Genomic DNA, 23,618 nt, shown 5'->3' with positions numbered 1-23,618 from the left:
CTATCTGCCCCGCGAGTCGCGACGCGTCCCGGGCCCGGCCCACGGCGATGGCGGCGTGAGCTCGCGCCGCCACCGGCCTCCGGCGGACATGCCGCGATGGCCAGAGAGGTAACCTTCCGTGGAGGCTTCGCCCCGATCCGCTTATGTAACCGCGACCGCAGCGCGACCCGCACCGCGCTCCCTCGCCGCCGCCTCGTGCTCTCGGACTCGTTCCTTTCAGTGTCGGACCTGTGCCTGGAGTGATGACTGTGTGCAGCCTTGGGTATCCCGTGCACGACGCTAGCGAGGGCTCCTACCGCAGACTCGGCGCCCTCCGTGAAGGGTGTGGAGCCGATTTGGTGTCTCGCTCCTTCCGTACTCGTCGCAAATGCAATCAGGATCTGAATATTCAGGATCTGTATTAATAACTTGGTGTATATTTTTGTCGTCTCGGTGTCGAAAGCTTAAATAATCCGAACAGCCCCACATGCTGATAACACATTACAATTCCACAAACCCCATGTTATCCCATATGACTAGATTTCAGTCATTTATTTAATTGCATTAAAATTAACACACCCAAAAAATTAAACCAAACAATCAATTTTAATTCCGTCCTTTTGTTACTACAATACAAAAACGGTATCTTACCCGAGTTATAAGCGCCTTTATAGTCTAATGATTTGTAAGTTATAGGTAAGTAATAATTACCCAACCCGGTCAGTCCCACAGAGCATAAAAATAGATATGGCATTACACATTTTGACAGTATATACTTTATAATAATATATCAACATTATTAATTGAAAATTATTAATAAATAGACTTCCACAAAATTTAATTCGTATAATATAATTCATTTAGAGAATGTTTGGACATTAGGAGCGGTATTATATTCGTTGTTTTAAGTTTTTGAAACTAAAAAGTTTCGAAAAAATCAAAATACGGAATCCGTAAAGTATGTATTCGGAACGTCAGAAATAATAATAGTGAACATAAAAAAGCAAGATTGAACAATAAAAGTATATTTTAATTATGTCTACGACTTCTGGAATCTGCAATAAACATTAGTGTTTAGATTTAATTTAGTGTTTAATTTAGATTCGTAATGATTCAGTAATAATTTATTATCGTCTAGTGAAATCCGGTCGCGGTCGACTATGACGACCGCTTATGTGTGAAATCGTTGAAGCTATTCGCGCGCCATCTTCCGTAGGATGATGGTACTAAGAGAGAAGCTCTCCCGAAGCGACAACAGATACTGCACCAAGTTTGAACTTAATGGGATGAATGACTTCGGAACGAACGCATTTGGCTTTAGAACTAAACAACTGAGAGACAGCTGTTTACCAACCACTAGGTTTCAAGTTTTCTGAAATCATATTGTTTTCTTATTGCTTAGTCAGGTAAACTAGCGCACGGCTCACACAGTGTTAAGTGGTTACCGGGGCCTGTAGACATCAACAGCGTATATCACCCACCCTGTTACATGAGTTCTAAGTCTTAGTTCTATGGTCGATTGCCCCACCATTCACAACAGAATGCATTACTGCTTTGCGTCATCAATAGACTGAATAATGGTACCTAGAGTACCTACCTGGCCGGGCTCACAAGACGCCCTAACATGAGTAATTACGCAATTTATAATATCTACAGGTTAGATTTTTATTAAACGATGTCATTCCTTTAGTCCGTGGAAGTCATTCGTGAACATTTGATAAGTACGTATTTGATTAGAAAAATTGATATACGCCTGCGGGATTCGAACACCGGTGCATCGCTACATACGAATACATCTGGCGTCTTATCCTTTAGGCCACGACAACTTCAAACATGTAATATGTATCAGTGTGCTTAGTGCGAGTTTTTTAACGTTCTCGATAGCGTAAAAGTTAACTCAAATTTGAATGGAGTTGGAACGTTTGTCTACGTTTGCCGCTAGGGGCGCTGTTCCAACTGCATACAAAATTGGGTTAACTTTTACGCTATAGAGAACGTTAAAAAACTCGTACTAAGCACACAGGAGAGTTCGCCATTGCAATTTTTTTACTGGTGGTAGGACCTGTTGTGAGTCCGCACGGGTAGGTACCACCGCCCTGCCTATTTCTGCCGTGAAGCAGTAATGCGTTTCGGTTCGAAGGGTGGGGTAGCCGTTGTAACTATACTGAGACCTTACAACTTATATCTCAAGGTGGGTGGTGCATTTACGTTGTAGATGTCTATGGGCTCCAGTAACCACTTAACATCAGGTGGGCTGTGAGCTCGTCTACCCATCTAATCAATAAAAATAAAAAAATTGCTTTGTTCAGGGTTATACTATTACTCGCAAACAGATCGGCCTCTCTGATATTAAGAGTCGACGATGGTCTTGCCTATGAATGCCACGAAAACAATGATGCATGCTGACACCCGGATATATCTTTAAGCTGTGATTTCATTTACTTAACTACACTAGTGAATAAGAATAATAGATGTACTTTAAAAACTGAAAAGTATGTTCAATAGCAAACTGAACTAACAAATTTTTTATTGCTTAGACGAGTAGACGAGCTCACGGCCTATCTGTGGTTAAGTAGTTACCGGAGCCCATAGAAATAAACGTAAATACCGCCACCCACTTTGAAACATGAGTTCTATGTCTAAGTTTTTACAATTCTGCGGATATTCCACCCTTCAAACCGAGACTTTTTACGGCTCTTACGGCTCTCACAGCAGAAATAGGCAGGGTGGTGGTGGTACCTACCCGAGCGGGCGTACAAGATATCCTACCACCAGTAAATCTTTTTTTTCATCCTGTTGATGCTGCCCAGAATTTAGATCGAAATTATAAAATTAGTGTATCATCATTGGTTCTTCATGGGTGTGAAAATTTTCAAGTTAATCCCAAATATTGAGGTCTTTGAAAACGACGTTCAAAAAGACCGTTGTATATACAAGGTGTTACAAATACCCATGAAGCCGAAAGGAGGTTAAATGGGGCCTTATAACGAGTCCATTCACAATATTTAAGAACCGTAGTAATACGGGCTGTATAATATACCCCTAAAAATTAAAAAATATTATTATTTTCACTGATGTGCAAACCATATTTCAGTAAATTTAAAGAGTAAACTATGCAGAATGTACCTACATTTCTATTCGAAACAGTTGTAGGACATAGATTGATATAGATTAGAAGATTTGAAATTGACAAATTTTTTTCCAACTTGAAATTTTTTTAAGCCAGTACTTGAGTATAATGACATCCTTGTATTGAGGTATCAAACATTTATGAATGAAAAGTAGAAAAACTTTTAAAGTACACAATTATTAAGTAAAATGGGTACGTAGGCCTTTCTGTTAAATAATCCATGATATAACAGCTTACTAGGGTTGAAAAAATTTTAAGCTTTAATAATTAATTATATTATTACGGGATATTTTGTAACACGTTGTATGCAAACATACACACTACGATAATGAAAGCGTATTAAAAAGCAGTTGACGACGAAATTGGTTGCTGTCTTTCTTAAATTATAAAACTAATTCCACTGATTTTATTAAATACTACACACTGCTATTCATTCTATATTATAATCATTTGAGGCGTGTACAGCGTCGTATAACTTTTTAATGTCACTCTCTATATTTTTTTTCATTTTGAAAACATTTCATTAAAGAAAAGAGCGAATTTAATTTTATTGAAATTTAGAATGTATCACGTTGCAGCTGTTTCTTCAAAATTAAACGTTCACTAACAAGCTAACAAAATACTGGTAGATCGGGATATTGATTACACTGTGTCGCGTAGACATCATAGAATACAAGATATTTGACATTTTCAAGATAAATAAATAAATAAATAACAAGTTCCGATTATTAACTTTTGGACCATCGGTCTACCGAGCAATATAACCCGCTCAGTGGAAGATCTTCCCTTTGACTTTAAGCCTCCCAAAACACTCTCGCACGAGTCGATGCCAGCGCCCTGCTCCTATCTGCCGCGAAGCATTAATGCTTTCCGATTTGAAGGATGAGACAGTCATTATAGTAGATTTGAAGTCGTCGTGGCCTAACGGATAAGACGTCCGATGCATTCGTGTTGAGCGATGCACCAGTGTTCGAATCTCAGGCGGGTACCAATGTTTCTAACGAAATACATACTCAACAAATGTTCACGATTGACTTCCACGGTGAAGGAATAACATCGTGTAATAAAAATGAAACCCGCAAAATTATAATTTGCGTAATTACTGGTGGTAGGACCTCTTGTGAGTCCGCGCGGGTGGGTACCACCACCCTGCCTATTTCTGCCGTAAAGCAGTAATGCGTTTCGGTTTGAAGGGTGGGACAGCCGTTGTAACTATACTTGAGACCTTAGAACTTATATCTCAAGGTGTGTGGCGCATTTACGTTGTGGATGTCTATGGGCTCCAGTAACAAATTAACACCAGGTGGGCAGTGAGCGTCCAATCATAAAAGCAATAAAAAAAAATGGAGACCTCATCTTTCAAGATGTGTGACGGCATCGTGATGTTATGATATCTATGGGTTTCATTAATCACTGCATACTAACTAGGTGACCGTGAGCTCGTTCTAAGTATTTTAAAAGAAGTTAAAAAAAATACATCAAACTTACGTCGAATACTGAGTAAAATGTACTAAAACATTGCATTACTGTAGCTAGGAAAATTAACCGCACACAAAACTAAGTAATTTCCATAGCACTCTGTTGTGAAGCGCTTTTGAACTCTCGTTAAATAGAAACTGGGACCATAGTGGCATGAGGCCAGCGCTGGACTTGCGATGTTGATGAAGCATAATAACGCAGGGCTGCGGTTTAATTATAATATTTTTAGTTCATCATCCGAATCCTCCACGGTTTTAATGCTTCCGTTAAATATTAATCTGTTAATAAAGTGGAGAACATTCTATCCCGGAGGACGGGCGATGACTACGGAACCGTTTTAAATTATGGAAAACCGATTGATTGAAAAACTGATAAGCTTGGGGAAAATTGATGGGGAGACGGCATCTGCGCTGTAGCTGGTTTTTATTTACGATTTCTGATGTTGTAGTTGCATATTACGAGACCTAAACTAAGTTGGACTAGAGTAATTGCTTCCGTTTTCGTAAATCGTAAACATAAAATGGCAACGACTTTATTATATCCCTGGTACCGAAAAGTGGAGCGTGGGTAGTTCTCCCACGAGGTGGACCGAGGACCTGCTAAAAGTCGGCGGAATCTGCTGGATGCAGGCTGTGTAGGATCGTTATGGTGAATCTTGGAGGAGACGTATGACTAGTAGGGGACGCCTGAAAAAAAAAATTCAACACAAGCACGCACTATTAAGTATATTATATATCAATAAGATATACAATTCCAAGAGTATATAAAGTCAGTTAATGTTAAAAAAAGTGGAAATATATCAGCAGATTATAAACTTTAGAGTGTTTTTTTTATAAGAAAAGTTCTGGGCTATCCTCATACCACGCATAACAAAATTTTACTTTAAAAACAATTAGTAATAGTACGTATAGTTAAATTAATAATCACTTAGTGACAGCAAAAATCCATCATTTTCAATCGACTACTCTCTTTCTTTTTCCCTATGTTAGAGTGATCAGTGGCGTGTGTGAGCCACAAACATTCGCTTGTCCTAGACATAGAAGGCCTTTAACGAAAGCAAAGCGTAAGTATTACAATACAGTTATTGAGATTTTCAGCGGATTTTCTTAGGCAGAATCAAAAACCTTTTGTCAACTTATTGAGTACAAATTATTATTCTCTGAAATTTAACATTTTTAATATGACTAATGGAACTAGACTTGACTGGACTGGACACTGGAAACGGACGTGCGTTTCAATTCTAAACAAAATTTACGAAAGCCTTTGACGAAAGCAAAGCGTAGGTACACCAATACAATTGATTGAGATTTTCAGCTGATTATCTTAGGCGGACTTAAGAAACTTTCTGTTTCAAATCTGTGAGTTTAAATTCTGGAAAGGGACGTGCGTTTAAATTCTAAAACCAAATTTATGATACCGTAGCACGTAATCCGCGCTGTACGCTGTGCTTTTTGACAAGTTATTTGGTGGAAGACCGGTCATCGTTCTCGTCTAACCCGTCGCTTGCGACGAAGGTCTCGACGAGTAAATTAACCCACAGACACAGCCCACTGAGTTTCTCGCCGGATCTTCTCAGTGGGTCGCGTTTCCGATCCAGTGGTAGATTCTGTGAAGCACGGCTCTTGCTAGGGTTCGTGTTGGCAACGTCGTCAGGTTTGAGCCCCGCGAGCTCACCTACTAGTTAAGGTTACGCTGAAATAGCCTCTCAAGGCTCTCAGCTTAAGTAGGAAAAAAAACGTGGAAGAGCAAAAATTGTTCTGGCAGCGACCGCTTGATGCGCGTCGACTATATGCTTAGTGCGATTTTTTTACCGTTCTCGATAGCGTAAAAGTTAACTCAAATTTGTATACAGTTGGAACAGCGCCCCTAGCGGCAAACCTAGGCAAATGTTCCAACTCTATACAAATTTGAGTTAACTTTTACGCTATCGTGAACATTAAAAAACTCGCCCTAAGCACACCGATCTAACAGAATACCGCGGCCGGTATTTAATTCGTTTTTCTAACCGAATTCTCTTTTCGAGCCACGCAGTCATTCTGAGACAATGGCATCTTCAATAAAAGCCGCCAGTAACACGAATGCTACCTTGAACATTCTTACGTTCTCGATTTGTTTCTTATAACGAACGTATTTAATGATTAACTTTGCTTTTTTAGGGTTCCGTACTCAAATAGAAAAAAATATATTGTTTTTCGTGGATTTGTTCATTGATTTTTTCTAACCACTCAGGTCTTGGGTCGTAGACACCGCCAGAGGTGCTAAACGATTTAATATTATAATAAACGTCTTAAATTTTAAATAATATAATTGATAAATAACATAAATACATAATAATAACGATAAGTTTTCTTACAAAACTAGATCATAAGCCGTATAAAGATATACATTACAATAAAAAAAGCATTTAATTTTCCCCCTTGGAATGATAATGTAATTTTTTTTCTTTTTTTTATTGCTTAGATGAGTGGACGAGCTCACAGCCCTCCTGTTATTAAGTGGGTACTGGAGCCCATAGACATCTACAACATAATTGCGCCACCCGCCTTGAGAAATAAGTTCTAAGGTCTAAAGTATAGTTACAACGGTGCCCTGCCCTTCAAGCCGAAACGCATTACTGCTTCACGGCAGAAATAGACAGGGTGGTGGTACCTACCCGCGCGGACTCATAAGAGATCCTACCACCAGTAATTACGCTAATTATTAAATTTTTTATTATTAAATAAATTATTAAATCATTATTATTAAATTTTTAATAATTATGTGTCTATATAATTGTGTTCGTTCGATTTCTTATTCTAAGTACAGTTATTTTCTGTTACTTCGATGTGTGAACTAACTCACCGCTTATCTGGTCTTAATTGGTTACTGGAGCCCGTAGATATCACAACGCTAATACCGTCTCCCACCTTGGCACATGAGGTCGAAGTTACAATTGTCCATTACGATTGCCTCGTCCTTCAAGCATTTCAATGCATTCCGGGCAGTAATCGGCAGTCCGATGGCATCTATTCGGAAAGGCTTACAATACGACCTACAAAAATTACATAATTACACATATTTATAGATTTTGAAAGGTTTAATTTAATTTATTATAATTTAATTCACAATATTATCTGTTCGTCGCACAAATAGTTCGCAAACACTTGTTAAGTACCTATTACCTAAATAAAACTACATATTATATTTTCTAATTAAACATAATTAAATGAAATAAAAAATCCTCGAGAAAATTTAAGAAAATACAATACGTATTTCCATTTAAAAATTTGTACTATCTATGACTTTTGACTGCATAGTCCTATCCGTTGATACTAAAACATCGCACGTACATCTTAATCCTACATGTTCAGTTTATGTCAAAGTAAAGTATTACATTATTCCTTTTTTCGCTTCACAAAACGGTTACCATACGCTCTGAATTCACATTATGTACTTACTACTCAGGCGAAAGCGAATCAAACGTATCACAAATCGCCCCAAATTAATATATCACTCACTGTCAAGCCATTTTTAGACTCAATGAGCTTCAGGTGCTGCATTGAAACTGATTGAGGAAAAATATGTCTTAGTATTTACTCTTTCATCCCACGCACAGGTGTGCTGTCGATAATCCCACAGATGGAATCCATTTTCCGTAATTACCCGTGCTCTGGGCCGAACGTGGGTATCCGTTGAAAACGTCTTTGTATTTATTTATAGATAAGTTCCACTTTTTCCTGTATATGGTTTTTTCGCGGAAAAGTCCATGTTTTTTTCTTTTTAGTTGTTGAACAAAGGAGATATCGAATAAGTCTATGGACAGCATACATTATATGTCACGTACAGACATACCTCTCAATTTCTGTAACGACCACCGTGTCTTACAAAGTACAAATAGAAAAATATTAGTTCACGTTAGACAGAGACAGGCAGATAGAATTTAAAAAGTAAAATATTTATGGAAGTTTGGTAGTAAGAGTTTATTCTACAACAAAAACGTGAATACCACCTTGATGTATGAAATCGAAATCTCGATTGTGCTGACCCACCCTTTCAGCTGAAAAAAAACAATTACTATACAGAAGTAGGAATATAAGTTCGAGTTTACAATTCGCCCTACCACCAGTAAAGTATCTTCACATATTTCCCTACCTTAATCTCTAATCCCCAGCGCCGTAGTTGCTATCATAATTAATGGGCACCCCTATCTTATATCTTGTAGATGCAATGCAATTTTGCATTCCAGATGACAGGACAACAATTATGTAATTACTGTAACCGCTAAAAATCAGGTCGTCCATTTAAATTTTCAAATGCCTCCGTCTCAATTTTCTTTAAAGTCATAGTGGCCACTTATAAAAACAAATAAGACCTGAAGACACCCGTAATATATAACCAATAATCTTTTTTTTACTTTTTATATTACTCTTTTAAGTACTAACAGATGCAACTTAATCAGACAATTGTGGTATCTATAATTTTAAAGCTAATGCTACTGCTAAGTCGTGTAAGGTTAGACTCGCAGTATACTTGTATACTGAATCATGGCTAAACTGACTGTGGTTAAATTTAAAACTATAAGTTACACTAAGTTTTCGTTTTTTAACGCTTACTTTTTTTTTTTTTTTAGAGATTTTATGACCTGGTAACTAAGACCTTTAAGTCATGTCTTATTTTACTTTATATTCTTAATTTTATGAAAAATGATAATATGGAGTGAAATGAAATGAAGATGATTAATTTGAGACATTAATCAACTGGGATGAAATTTAATGAAATGAAATGATATGGGATGAAATATAATCGCAGTAAAATGGTGGTCATTTACTGAGATTTTTTCAGTGGACTTTTTGGAGGAACCCGAGAAGCTATGTCCAGCAGCTTTGTTTCATTTTCCCACATTTGTGCACTTTCACAGATATTAAACAGTTAATAAACCACCATTATTACACATTTAAACCTGAAGAAACACTAAATAGACAAAATAAAACAAATCACACAACTTCACTCCTCGCGTTCCCGCCAAAAAGTCCTAACGCTTACTCATACTAGTGTGTTGCCACTGCATTGATCGATGATGAATTTAAAAAAACTCAATTATATTGTACAGAGCCGTAATTTTTTATACCAACGCCGCCATACTTGCAAATTTTACCCGCGAAAGCTTATGTCAATTCGTGTCAAATTAAATCATTTATGGTAATCTGTGTGGTGGTTGTGACCTCGCTCTGTATTTATACTTACCTCTTTAGTTTTTTTTTTTATCACAAGTTCCTATTACTTTATACTACACGTATAAATTACCCACATAATCATAATATTTTTTTCAAATCATACTTTGTAAGTAAATACTTATTGGTACGCATTGTACGTATAAACAAAATTCTAATAAAATACTGATAGCGTTTTTTTTTTTATTGCTTAGATGGGTGGAGAGCTCACAACACACCTGGTGTTAAGTGGTTACTAGAGCTCATGGACATCTACAACGTAAATGCGCCACCCACCTTGAGATATAAGTTCTAAGATCTCAGTATGGTTACAACGGCTGCCCCACCCTTCAAACCGAAACGCATTACTGCTTCACGGCAAAAATAGGCAGGGCGGTGGTACCTACCCGCGCGGACTCACAAGAGGTCCTATCACCAGTAATAAATTTTCACATGTACTTTGTTCTTGTTGTTCGACAAAAAAAACCTTTATCGGTCGTAGAAAAACAGGACACGATACAATTTGAAAATAACACAAGATGGGTTATTCGGTATTAGAGAAACACTTTTAATTGCCTAGAAAAATGAAATAACTCATTGTTAGGCAATTATTAAAAAAAAATTAAACAACATTTGTCGCATAAAATACATATTAGAAAACTTAAAATTAACTAAAATATTACCATAATATTATATTACATTGATTTAACACATGGTTTATGATTTATTACACTTGAATTCAGTTCTATTAAATAAATCGATGAAAACTAGTTAAATCTTTCGGTTCAATCTTCTTGTTTGAAGAGTATAGTAGCTGCTAATCTAACACAATAGGAATAAATCCTTTGTCTAAAGGTACGTCGAACATTCACGGTAACATACATATGAAGTATATGGTATAGGCTAAGCTGCATAGGATAGTGACCTATCCGTTCTAATTAAAAATATTCTCACTCCCGGATGAAGCTCACCAACTCTAGCAAGAGTTGTTAAATATCCGGTTTGAGTGAAGGGAAATAAAATAGGCATAATTAAATTGTTGCTGATGTTGGTATAGTCGCTTTGAGCGGGTGTTTCATCTCTAGCTTCAGAGCTGGATTATGGAATCCATACATCTTAAAATATTAGGATGTGTTCTATAATAAGTTTACCGTACCGTATAATTTTTCGAAATATAAGAATACTTATAAAAATGGCAATTTTTTAACTCAACTTGAAACTCCAATACCACAATACTATGACTCTGAAAACACCTAGCCACCATCTTGCTACGTGCTACGTCGCTTACTATTCCCGTTATTTACAAAATAAAAATACTTATATCCAAAAATGTAACCAATAAATTTTAATATAAGTTCTGACTAATTGTGAGTTAAGTATAAAAAAAACCACCCAAAGCTGTTGGTTGTTATAGCCCAACATCATCCAACACGTGTGGTGTGGTAATTGGGCTACGACCCGCCCGTAGCACCGCGCATTCGTAGCTCTCGCGTAGACCCACGGCTCAGACTTAAACACAGTTTGTATTTTATGTACTTTAATGTGTGGGACTGACTCTAATTTGTGGTTAGGTAAGAGCTGATTTTTAAAGAACGATCAGCATATTATCTGGAAATAGTGTTCGCGTAGTCATCAAACCGCAAGCATTACCACCGAGACCGCAAGATTTTGAGAAATATTTATTTCTTGCATTTTCTCTATAGTTTTGTAATTCTCATTAATTTATTACGAATACATTTAAAACTATTCTGTCAGCAGTAGCTGGTAGTTTAACACAAGTAACTACAAATTTTATAACTCTACAGTGCAACCAATGTCGGCATTTATTCCATGACACATAAGTTTCAACTCAAAAAATTTGTATTACTTAAAAGTCTTTACTTTCCGTTTGAATCGTTTGGAAAGTGCATCAACGGCAACGCTAATTTCAAGATCTTACGGCATCAAGAGATTACGGGTTCTCGCTGCAGTGCGGGGCCCGGGCGGTGCGGGGCGCGCGGGGCAGTCGGTGAGATGCGGGGGTGCGGGGGGCGAGGCACGCGACCCGGTCACGACTCGCGCCCAGTGCGGCCGCCGCGCTCCGCCGGCGCGCATCGCGCCCTCTCTGTTACACATATAACCTCAACACCGCAAATCGACACTCAGTTTACACCTTCTCCATCGTTCTTTTATCGCATGTGGGCCGCTGCGGGAAAACCGTTGTCTTCGTGCACTAGTGTGCTCTCGAAAAATGATAGTCGAGATACAGGAGGTATGTCAACGCTTTATGTCGAACTTATCACAGGAAGACTTCGGTTCCGTTGACGGCGTCGTAATGGGTTTTATGTCTCTACGTGTGTCGGTGCTCGCGCCATGCCACAGTTTTTATTGAGTGTTTGTTATGGCTTTTAGTTCACGATGATTTCAAATGAGGTCTTGAGATTTTTGTACAGTCTAATATTCATGTTTCGAGAATATAGTATAAAATGTTGTGATATTGGTATTATCAAGGCAGCGAGTGGGTCCCTGTTTAGATTAAAGATCGTGCAGGACGATGTCAGTGGGTCAACGCACAGTGCGTGTGGGGCGGGGCGAGTGTCAGGGCATCGCGGCGCGAGAGGGAGCGAGGGGCGCGTGTCAACGGGGCGCGGGGCGCTCCGAGGTCGCTCGGGCGTTGCACCGTTGCAGCCGGTGCAAGTGCTACGAACGGGCTACTACACCGTAGCTACTCTACGCCGTAGCTCATCTGGGCCAAAATGATGTGTAGTTCATATCCCCGGTCTGGGATATTATGTTAAAACTCATTAATTTCATTATTAAAGTTCTGATTAAGACAGATTGAATAATTTAATCATCATCAGAATCATTTAGATGTATATAACTAAGTTTTGTTTTTCAATTAATTTGAGATTATTTTACTACAGAACTCATCTTATTTAAAATCTGTTACGTTAGAGTTTTCCTACTGTACCTTGTATGAAAATACTAAGATATTTTAATGCTTTCGTGTAAATTTTTAGGAGGTTAGAGGAAAGAGGCCTTTCAAGATATGGGACAGTTCGCGAAACGTGAGGAAGGGACTGGTAGTCACTAGTTTTGAGGAATTAATACACAGAGGTACGTACATACATCGGACCTTTGGAATGGAAGTGCCTTATACCAAAATTCTTGTTTATTGGTAAACGCCAATAATGTAATTGAAGAATTGTAATTTTACAGTTTTGATTATAATACTTTAATACTTTAAGCCTTAAAGCGCATACCTTAAAGATTAAAGTATTCGCTTGATTTAAAAGAGACGGAAAGTGTACTTTGTTCTTTTCTAACTAAAATTATTTATTAATTAAAATTTCATCAAACTGATAGAATACATGTTTATAAGTCGTTCAGAGTATAAAACTATTTTTTTTTAGTTAAGTCACTCCAATTCTAAATAAACAATATGTTTACTGCTTTAAAAACGATAATTTTAATTTTAATCGAACGTGCATCGTCTCAACTTTGTAAGTACTACTAAAAGTGTTACTTCAATTATTTGTATATGTTTAAGCATTTGATGCAAATAGCCCGGTCATCGTTCTCGTCGAACCTGTCGCTTGCGACGAAGGACTCGACGAGTAAATTAACCTACAGACACAGCCCACTGAGTTTCTCGCCGGATCTTCTCAGTGGGTCGCGTTTCCGATCCGGTGGTAGATTCTGCGATGCACGGCTCTTGCTAGGATTCGTGCTAGCAACGTCGTCAGGCTTGAGCCCCGTGAGCTCACCTACTAGTTAAGGTTACGCTGAAATAGCCTCTCAAGGCTATCAACTTAGGTAGGGAAAAAAGCAACTTAAAAAAGATGTGAATGCAACGTTATTTATTATTTTATTTTTCAAATTTTTATATCAAAATAAATTATGAGCTTCGACCGCCAGAATGTATGTATGTGTGTTGATGTCCACTTCCCATCATTTAACGCAGCACAGCGTACACAAAATGTTTCAGTAAAATCGGCCTAGTGGCACTGCGGATATTCAAACGACCAAACATACAGTATACACCCATAGACACAGCCCACTGAGTTTCTCGCCGGTTCTTCTCAGTGGGTCGCGATTCCGATCCGGTGGTTGATTCAGCGAAGCACTGCTCTTGCTAGGGCCAGTCTTAGCAAATTATCTCAGGTTGAGCCCGTGAGCTCACCTGCCTGTCCGGACGTAGCTAGAATAACCTCTTAGCCTACCAGCGAATCGGTAGGGGAAAAAAAACAGTATACAAACCGTGTTGGTATGTTCCTCCCTGCGTATTCCCTGCTCCTACTTTCCTATCATTTTTTTTTATTGCTTAGATCGGTGGACGAGCTCTACAGACCACCTGGTGTTAAGCGGTTACTGGAGCCCATAGACATCTACAACGTAATTGCGCCACCCACCTTTAAATATATGTTCTAAGGTCTCAGTGTGGTTACAACGGCTGCCCCACCCTTCAAACCGAAACGCATTACTGCTTCACGGCAGAAATAGGCAGGGTGGTGGCACCTACCCGTGCGGACTCACAAGAGGTCCTACCACCAGTAAATTTACGCAGTCAGAGTATACTCATCTATTTAACTGTCCCTAAAACTTCAAAAATGAGCGATGTCAATCGGGCCCGGTGGGGTTCTTTTTTAAAGAGAGCTGAAAATAATCCTCACTAGTAAGCATTAACATGAGTATGCTCCTGCAATTATTAGTGTCCATGTTAGATAATAATGTCAACCAATTACAAGCTTTCAAGACCGGTTCAAACTGATTTAGTTTATAGAATAAATAATTAATTTAGGTTTATAAAAAAAAAGGACAACAATATATTTTTTTAATTGAATGATGATTATGCAATGGATAGGCGAATCAATGGATTGATTCATAATTTTGGTTTACGAAATAGAATTGATCCACTGCAGTAGTCTGTGTACTGCTTCTGCGTGACGATACTTCGTATCTCGATATCGAGTACACATGTTCGGAAGATACAGAAGTAGCTCGCACTGACATATATTTTACCAAACTGCACCAAACGCGCATTAATTTTCCAGAAAGTTCTTGTAGCTTCTGTGCCTTTCTTCAATTCCAGGATCAGTTTTTAATGTATCCATAATAGGTGCATACGTAGCATGCTTACTACAAAAGTTGTAGCACTTAGTATCTTGGTTCGCCGTTATAATATAAAGTTTAAATTTCCCGTTTTTTTTTTTAATTCTGTGCTCACCGAACATAAATTCCTTACTGGTATCCCAGAATTTCATAGGATATCTTTGAACTTAAAAAATTCGGGGTATTTATGGACACTAATAAATATATTAGTAGGTATCTTCATAGAGCTGCTTAAGCTTAAAGGGTTTTCTTTTAAATCACCCGTCCGTATCGGTTTACGAAAACAACTGGTTTTAGGTTTTTCCAAAACCGATTGCCATGACTAGTCCATAAGTGCCGCTATTCACTGTCAAGAGAGACGTATACTCTTCACCAATGAAGTATAATTGTTTTTAAACAGCCATACGTAAAGTAAACCCTGGAACGAGCAAGAGTTAACAACTTAAAACGGGTCAATGAAATTAATGGCTCCGCTGCATCTCTGAACTGTTGATAAACTGGACCGCGTGCCCAGTTCGTCTTTCAATCTCGTCGGAAGCACTGGTGCTTGCGTGTAACTGCTTTAACACTAAATTACAGAAACTTAATAGAAAAAAACAAGACGTAACTTATTTTTAAGTTTTAAAAATTAATTTTGTTATTTCGGTAATTAATAGGTAAAGAGAAATTATCGGTAGCTGCGAGTGAGCCAGTGAGGTTAGTGCTAGAGAGCGACGGAACTCAGGTGGAAGACGGCGACTACTGGAGGACCTTACCGCCTAACACTGTCCTGCTTCTGCTGCGGCAAGGGGAGCGCTGGTACCCCACAGGCGTCGATGTCATCAAGGCTGGTAAGTCTTCACATTTGATCCCGCTCTCTTGTGCAATACAAATGATATTTTAAAATTCTTCCAAATAAATTAATTAACATATAAATAAATTTATTATTCCTCCGAATAGCAGTTCAACCTATTAAGTCTGAAAGCAGGTCAACTGTATTTTCCCTGTGAACTGGAATATTCATAGACTCCAGACACTAAAAATAGTCAGTCGGCGGCTGGTCGATACGAGGGACCCGAGCGTGGATATCTCGGTCAAAGGCTCCCTACATTTTTGCGATGCAAATTTATTTTGGATGCAACTACAATTTAGTTTCTTCATCGACTTTCCAGCGATATCAGCCATCCCGAAGATAGTATGCGAGACGATCCACGCGCTGGAACTACACGATGAGACGCCTTCATGGAAGATCATGGACAACAAGGGGCGCGTCACGGTGGTGCTGCACTGGGACCAGCGGCCTGCTGCCTCCCCGGCCGCGCGCTCTCCTTCCCGCCAGGCCAAGCCTGACCGGCGACCCTCGCTCGTGATCCAAACGTCGTTAGATCGGCCGCCGCCCCCGCCCCCGCACATCACCGTCGTGAACCACGACGAGCCTGGCCCCGCCCCGCGCCGCCTGTCGCGCGCATCCGGCTCCCTCGAGCACGTGCATACGGCCGAGTGTCGCGCCGCCCCCACCTCACCGGCACGTCCGCCCCCCGACGAGTGCGACTTCCATTGCTGTGCGCTGCACGAGGAAGGACGCCGTATCGCTGTGCATAAAAGCGTTGCCACCTCGCCCATCCAAGACGCACAGCCGCGAGCGTCACCTCAAGGCCGGCCCAAAGGACACGTGCGCTTTTTGGACGCGGAATCTGCTCGAAGAGGAGATCGAGATTCTTCGGAAAGCGAAACTGAAAACACACTCGTCGAGGACGAAGCCGTCACGTCCGAGAAATTTCTCTTGCTCATCGACCAACTCAGCGTAGACCAGAAGCGGCATCTCACCATCAAAGACATCGGCATAATCCTCGAGCGGCTCAGTTCGAAGATCCTGGACGTGGAGAGGCTGGACCGCGAGTCTGAGTCGGACGACTGCTATAACTGGACGATAAAAGCGACAATCAGGGGTGACGCTCTGCGGGAGCTGGGTGTCATATACAACGGCAACTACTATGCGATCAGCGAGCATCCTGGCTACCGGGAGGAGAACGAGGAGGCCGGAGACGAGGGCGAAGAGGAGGAGGAGGAAGACCGGCTCTGATCGGGTCTGTGCGGCGCCGGCGTGCCCGCCGCCCTGCGCATGGCGCTGTGCCGCATGGCCGCGCGCTCGCCGTCGCCGCACTGCGCCCGCCAGAGGACCGGTCGACCACTAAAGACTTACTACGAAATTGATCGTGAGCCCGCCTCGCGCCAGGCTGCGACCTAGTTAATAAGTAGCGAAATTATTATAGGTGAAACTGACTTCCTCTCGGTCTGCGAAGACTCGGGGTCGCACCGGCATCGCCCTGCACTTGTATCACACCCGAGTCACGAGAACACGACAGCACTGTCTAATCATCGAGATGTTCAATCTTAGAAACTTATATTAAAAATAATATTAAAGTTAGTCGAACGGAATGCGTTTTAGCGGCGAGTCGCGATCGTCCTACTAATCTATCAGAGATGTCAATTGCAAATCACTATTATAGTTTCATCCAAACATATAAAAGCAAAATAAACTGTTAAACTGTGTCGAACAAAACTGGTTTCTTAGTTTAGACGTTTTCTTAATGTTCGAAAACGACAAACTGCATATTTCCAAAGGCTTAACTAACAATAACTAATAAAAAAGAAATCGATTCAGAAGCAAAGGGGAAAATGGTACATAACCGTTTTATCTTTACCTATTCATAAATAGATTTACTGTGTCACTTCGTGGCCCTGTCGCGACCCTGGTCGCCGGGCCTGGTACTGAGGTCTGCATCGCGACCGCCGCCGTGCTCAGAGCGCCGCGTGTCTATCGGAGTAAGACTCGCAAACCACCGAACATCGGCCGGCAGCTCTGCACAGTTTTGCATGCGGATGAATTTGCTCATTGTTTCCATAAATTCACGGTAGAATTATGAAGAAAGGTTTCGTGACGTCAAATAGCAAGTATACGCGTTCCTTCGCGAGTCAGACTTGTCTCGGATGAGTAACTGAGAGAACGCGGAACGTAAAATATTTGTAATAGATGATATGAAAATTATATAAAATAATAATTCAATGTTATAAAAGAGGTTGTATCTAATGCCGCGGTCTTATTGCTCCGCGGCTCAGTCGACACTGAGTCGTCACCGTGTCGTCGTTGTGTCGTCACCGTGGCGAACGCGACGCAATATAGAATTAGGTAAGTTCTTGTACTTATTAGATCTATGATATTGTAGTTAAAGTACGTATTTATAATGTTTTTTTAATTTTTGTATAGTACGAAATCGTGAAGGATACACGAAATTAAATGTATTATATTAATAATAATGGAAGATTTAATAAGTTTTACATGCCCCGGCGAGGGTTTCTTAATTGTATAGTTAAGATTATTGTGACGCGATTTGAATCTAACTTGACGGAGCGTTTTGATGTCTTTTTGATTTCGGTACTTATTTAATTTGAAATTGTTTGATGTATGTCTGTACAGTTCGTAAGCTATCCTATAATTTTAAAATTAATTTATGATCGGCTCGTTTTGCTCTTAATTAATTGCGGTTCGTGATTCCGAGATAACAGCTTCCTCCGCTGTGATGAGAATAAAATAGTGCGTTAAGAGCCGCATTGTCTGTGCTCTATCAATGTACAGCTGTTTTTTGGAAACGAAAATATATAAAAAATTATGGCTCAAGAACGTTCGTGACAATGTATCGATTAAAAATAATAATTTAAATCAAGATGCATTTCTTGATGTGTTCACCGGCGAGCCCAGAGATGGAAACAAAATAGATCAATAGGTTCCAAAGAATTGTATTACGAACGTAACATTTAGCAAAGACTGTCCGAAACATGAGGGGATATTCTACAGCGATAGGTACGTGCTTTAATTAACTTGACGCTAGGTGAATTTTAGTAAATTCAAGAGTCGGTTTATTGATTGCTTTCTACGTCGTCCGTGATCACGAAAACTGATATAGTATTCAGAGATATCACGGTAAACGTATTTAAGATCAACTTTCCCGACACCAGTTTTTAGTTTTCGGATTTCTCCGAAATATATACTTGTACTTATTGGCTTTCATTATAAATAAATGCTCAATGAAATACATTATCGTACCCCTTATTGATTGAACAGATTTCATTGCAATGTTTTATTACTCTGTGTTATGATGTAAATTTAGTATAATTTGTATATTAATCTACATCTAAATGCCTATATTCTGAATCGGAATCCATCATGTGTAATTATCAAATTGTATAATATTTTTAATAAATTTTCGCTTTTGACGAGCCGGCTTGCTTGAAGTCATGAGAACCAGATTGATCTAGAATTATTATCAATGCCTGTTTGTATAGTACATGTAGTAGCAATATTCATTAAGACAAATTGTTCAACAACAAATAGAAAATAAAGTGCTCAGATTAAAGACGTTGTGGCGGCATCTGTCAAATATCTTACGTTTGGATGATGGCTACCCGCCACATCGTAATATGTGCAACTTGGATTAACGATGAAACTTACGTCTCGATTCTATTTCAAACAAAACAAACTGCTTCAGTCAAGACATTTCATCATTGACTACATACAAAGAGTATAAATTTGAACCTTTTAATTATTATTATTATTATTTTTTATTGCCTTTGCAGGCAGACGAGCATACGGCCAACCTGATGGTAAGTGGTCACCGTCGCTCATGGACGTCAGCAATGCCAGGGGCAGAGCCAAGCCGCTGCCTAGCATCTTAAATCATAATATATAACTTAGGTCCTTCTGGTTGTCACGACAGATGTTCGATTTTGATGTTTTTGATGTAAAAAAAAAACCTTAAATACCTAAGTGTAGTTATTTTTTTATTCGTTTTCGGAAAAGTTATTTGTCCTAATTCATAATGTTTCTTGAAAAGCTTCGAATCGAAGTGAAGAAAAGTGTTAGTGCGTTATTTATTTCGAGACTGTCGCTAATAAGATTTAGAGACGCGAGTGACACGAGGCGAGGTGAAAAGTGAGATTTTTTTTTTTTCATTTCACACGATCATTTTCAAATATCAAATGAACGTTTTTAATTGGATTAAAATGATAACAAGTTATTTACTTGGGAGCTACTTCACCTGATAATGATCAGAAAAAAAATCTTTAACTGAATAGTTTCATAGACAATTTAGTCTTTTTCTAATTTTAGTAAACGACACAAGACTTTTGTTACCCAAAAGCGATTTTTCGATTTTTTGTTCCGTATTCATTTCGACATCAAAGCGACAATCCTATGATTATATTAATATTGTTTTCTTGGTATTGTATATACCTTAAGGATTATTACCCGTGTTTGACATTGCTTTTGGAAGCATTTCATCATATTACCAATTTTGTCTATACAGGCAAAGATAATATTTTCTAGATTTCCGCCTTGCGAACTAAATGATTGCGTTGTATCATATTTTTTATAAACCTCATCTCGCCGGAATATTAAAAGTTTTTCTCGAATAAAAATTGTGAAGTGGCTGAGTTTTACGGAAGGTACATGAAGATAAAGTTTCAAAAGGTCGCATGTCTGTCAGAATTATCGTATTAAAGTAATCTTGTGTATCGTCATGTTGACTGATTTGTTTCTTGATTAATTATAATTTGTGCCAAATTATATTTAAGAAAAAAAATACATGATCCTGTTAATATATCGAATTTATAATTAGTTGTTCCAGAAAATCAATAACAATAACTATAACTAGTCTTAAAATTCACGACTTGTAATTTCACAATTACCCAATGGTTTAGTTGACTTTAAAAGTAACTCACTTATAAAACAAATCACATTACTACAAAAAAAAAAGAAACAGGTTATTTGTTAGTTTAGAGCATTTGACAATAGATGTGGGTATTCATTTGTGAACCACTTTACAATAATTCAATCAATTGAATGAAACACCATTATGAATTTTCATATTATTAATTAAAATATTGTTCATAATATCACGGTTACGCACATTTGATTATAGGGACAAGAAATTGTTTTAAATGTTGTTTTTTTTTAATTAAGAAAATCGTTTAGAGGCGGATGGAAGTTTAGATGATCATTTTGAAGCTTTCGTGGCCTAACGGGCAAGGCGCCGGGCTTATTCAGCAAAGCCGCAGTTCTAATTCTGCAGCTTTCAAGACGTAGCTTTTTTTAACGCTGGGAAACTGTTTACGGATACCCGGCCACGGGGATACCGGGCCAGGTTATGTTGGACTCCGGCGCCTCCACAGAACAAGAGGGAGTGGCCGGGAACCGAAGTCCTCGTCCTCTTCCAATTGATCCTAAGAGACTACGCTGCTACCTAATACATGGTCACGAATGACTCGCACAATAAAGCGATGACGTAATCAAATCGAACTCACATATTTATGAATTCGGTATATAGGACGTGCATAAAACGCAGCTCTTCTGATATGAAGCAGTCTGTGTTTGTAGACCTCATAGGCGATGGTTCGAACAGTATCGCATTCATAAATTTTTTATGGATAGTTCGTGACACGTATTATTGTGTGATATTGTTGTCAATGTCGGTAGTGTTTTTTTTTCTTCACGGAAGCAAGCAAGTACATTGCTTGATATGCAGCGCCCGCTCAAATTAAATTCAAGCCAATTTATTAAAACACCTCAATAATGGAGATGAAGAACTTGATCGGAATGTAATTTCATATCTTTTCATTTCTCTAAACAATGCCGCAAGGACTCAAAGCTTCAAGTAGATATTAGAAGACAATTAAACTTTTTGTTCATTGTTTTTAACCGTATTTTGTTGTAGTAGACGAAAAGACGAGTTCGGGTTATCGTAACCACAAAAAAACACATTTGACGGCTTAGCAGCATATACTACCCGTGAAGACTCACAATAGGTTCGACCATCACATTATTTCATTAATTGTGAAGGTTGGATCTCAATTTTAGTATAACAATACCATTGATATATGGATCTATTTCGAAAAGTCTCTGGTACTTAATACAAAAAGCACACAAGACACGCCTACTCGTCTACAGCACAGAAAGTGTAACAGCAACTCAAAGAGGCCATGGTCACATACGCATTTCATATGAACAATAGCCAGAAGCATTATATTCACGTTGACTATAGGAAGTTCTTAAATCAGAGGTTATACAATTAATATACGTAATAAAAATTTAGATACAAGTATCACATGAAACATTACCATAAATAGTTAAGGCCTATTCAATAATTATTAAAGTACAACAAAATTTCGTTGCTGCATTAACATTGTCTGAATTCGCGCATGTTTTTATTTAATATACGGAAAAATATACAACTTATTATATAGCAAAATATATTCATAGTTATAATGTTTTCATAAAAAAAGCGGGTATAGTTTAATTTTAAAATAACGGGGCTGATGATAATTTTGACATGTCAAGATTATTACATACGAACATCTTCCAACCAATAAAATCAAAAGAATGTTTTAAAATGCTAAATACTCAAAATACCCCAAAATATAAATTAAATAGTAATGCTATAAACGGATACTTCGTGTCGGTGGCAGATTTTCTCTCCTATTTTAATTAAGTTCAAATAAATTGAAGGCTGTGCGTTTTATGATCTCTGAATATTTTTTTTCGTTAGTAATATTCGTCATTGTTAAATAAAAGAGTAGGTACATCATATTTTTTATGTACGGAAAGCTGTTTAGTTAGTTCCTTAAAAATGTACACGATTTATAAAAATAAATGCAAAATACTAGTTCTGTTTTTTTACCGAAGTAAATTGAAAAGTAAGTTAACTTATTAATAGATTTATCTACTATACTATTTAGTCTGCCATGAACCATAGATCACTCAGGTTTTTCTATTCACAAAATAAAAGGTAGTAAAACAAATATTTGCATTCAAAATGGAAAATACATGATCAGAAACAGAATAGGATATATTAAAATATCGCCACAACTGCATTTAACATTTTACACAACATAATTTGGTTTCATTTATTATATAAATAAATATACAGACGTCAGAAACCGAAAGAAACGCGAGTCGTTCCGGAACAGTAGAAAGAATTGCTTGGATATTAATAATGTGAGCTGATATTTCAAACTTTATTTTTATACGTGTCGATTGTGTGAAACCAATGAACCAGTTTGTGTTAACGATAACGGCGTACCGGAAACTTCACTGCCACTAATTTAAAAATAAAAATATTGGAAACGATATTAGTTTTATTTTTCATCGTCGTACCACAACCCCTCAACCTTGAGCCGCACGCCGTAGAATACTGAATCATCGTCATCATCATCATCAGCCTATAGCAGTCCCCACTGCTGGACATAGATCTCTCAAATTTCTTGCCACTGAATACTGAATAGTGACTCTTAAATGGTTGCATTCAGAATTATGAATAGCGTGTAATCATGGCTCCAATCGACATTTTGAACAGCATTTTTTTAAACCTACCCATGCTGATAGCCTTGAGAGGCTATATCAGCGTTGCCCTAGCGTGTAGGTGAGCTCACGGGGCTCAAACTGGAGGTGTTGCTAACACTGGCCCTAGCAAGAGCAGTGCTTCGCAGAGTCTACCACCGGTTCGAAAATGCGACCCACTGAGAAGATCCGGCGAGAAAATCAATGGTCCACAATCAACAACCATCAATCAACCACTTAACACAAGGTGGACCGGGAGCTCGTCCACCCACCTAAGCAATAAAAAAAACAGGTACCTAAAAGCAACGTTAATGGATCGGGAGGATCCGTAATGACGTGTTTGGGGCGACGTCGGCTGTCCACAGGATCGGGTATATTT

The 23,618-nt window shown here is 38.6% G+C and overlaps 1 protein-coding gene across 2 annotated transcripts; it reads left to right on the top strand.

Annotated features, from left to right (window-relative positions):
• Positions 1 to 40: 40 nt before the first annotated feature.
• On the top strand, positions 41 to 23,029 carry Drep2 (DNA fragmentation factor-related protein 2). Of its 2 annotated transcripts, none has more exons than XM_089730468.1 (4): positions 41 to 108; positions 12,777 to 12,873; positions 15,525 to 15,698; positions 16,020 to 23,029. In XM_089730468.1, the coding sequence occupies exons 1-4, from the start codon at positions 97 to 99 to the stop codon at positions 16,928 to 16,930; spliced, it is 1,194 nt and encodes a 397-aa protein (XP_089586594.1). In that variant the 5' UTR covers positions 41 to 96; the 3' UTR covers positions 16,931 to 23,029. The 2 variants fall into 2 exon arrangements, with proteins under 2 accessions (XP_089586594.1, XP_028034435.1); XM_028178634.2 differs by lacking the exon at positions 41 to 108 and adding an exon at positions 11,238 to 12,028.
• Positions 23,030 to 23,618: the final 589 nt, after the last annotated feature.

Source organism: Bombyx mandarina, chromosome 10, assembly GCF_030267445.1.
Source record: "Bombyx mandarina strain Sakado chromosome 10, ASM3026744v2".
NCBI lineage: Eukaryota > Metazoa > Arthropoda > Insecta > Lepidoptera > Bombycidae > Bombyx > Bombyx mandarina.
Note: the sequence above shows the minus strand (reverse complement) of the source record. Positions and strands in the feature narration are given on the sequence as shown.

Excerpts from the sequence above, each read along its gene's own strand:
- Drep2 (XM_028178634.2), top strand. The coding sequence starts at position 12,008 with ATGATAGTCGAGATACAGGAG. Across the intron at positions 12,874-15,524 it reads TGAGGAATTAATACACAGAG|GTAAAGAGAAATTATCGGTA; the intron begins GTACGTACATAC and ends GGTAATTAATAG. Across the intron at positions 15,699-16,019 it reads CGTCGATGTCATCAAGGCTG|CGATATCAGCCATCCCGAAG; the intron begins GTAAGTCTTCAC and ends TCGACTTTCCAG.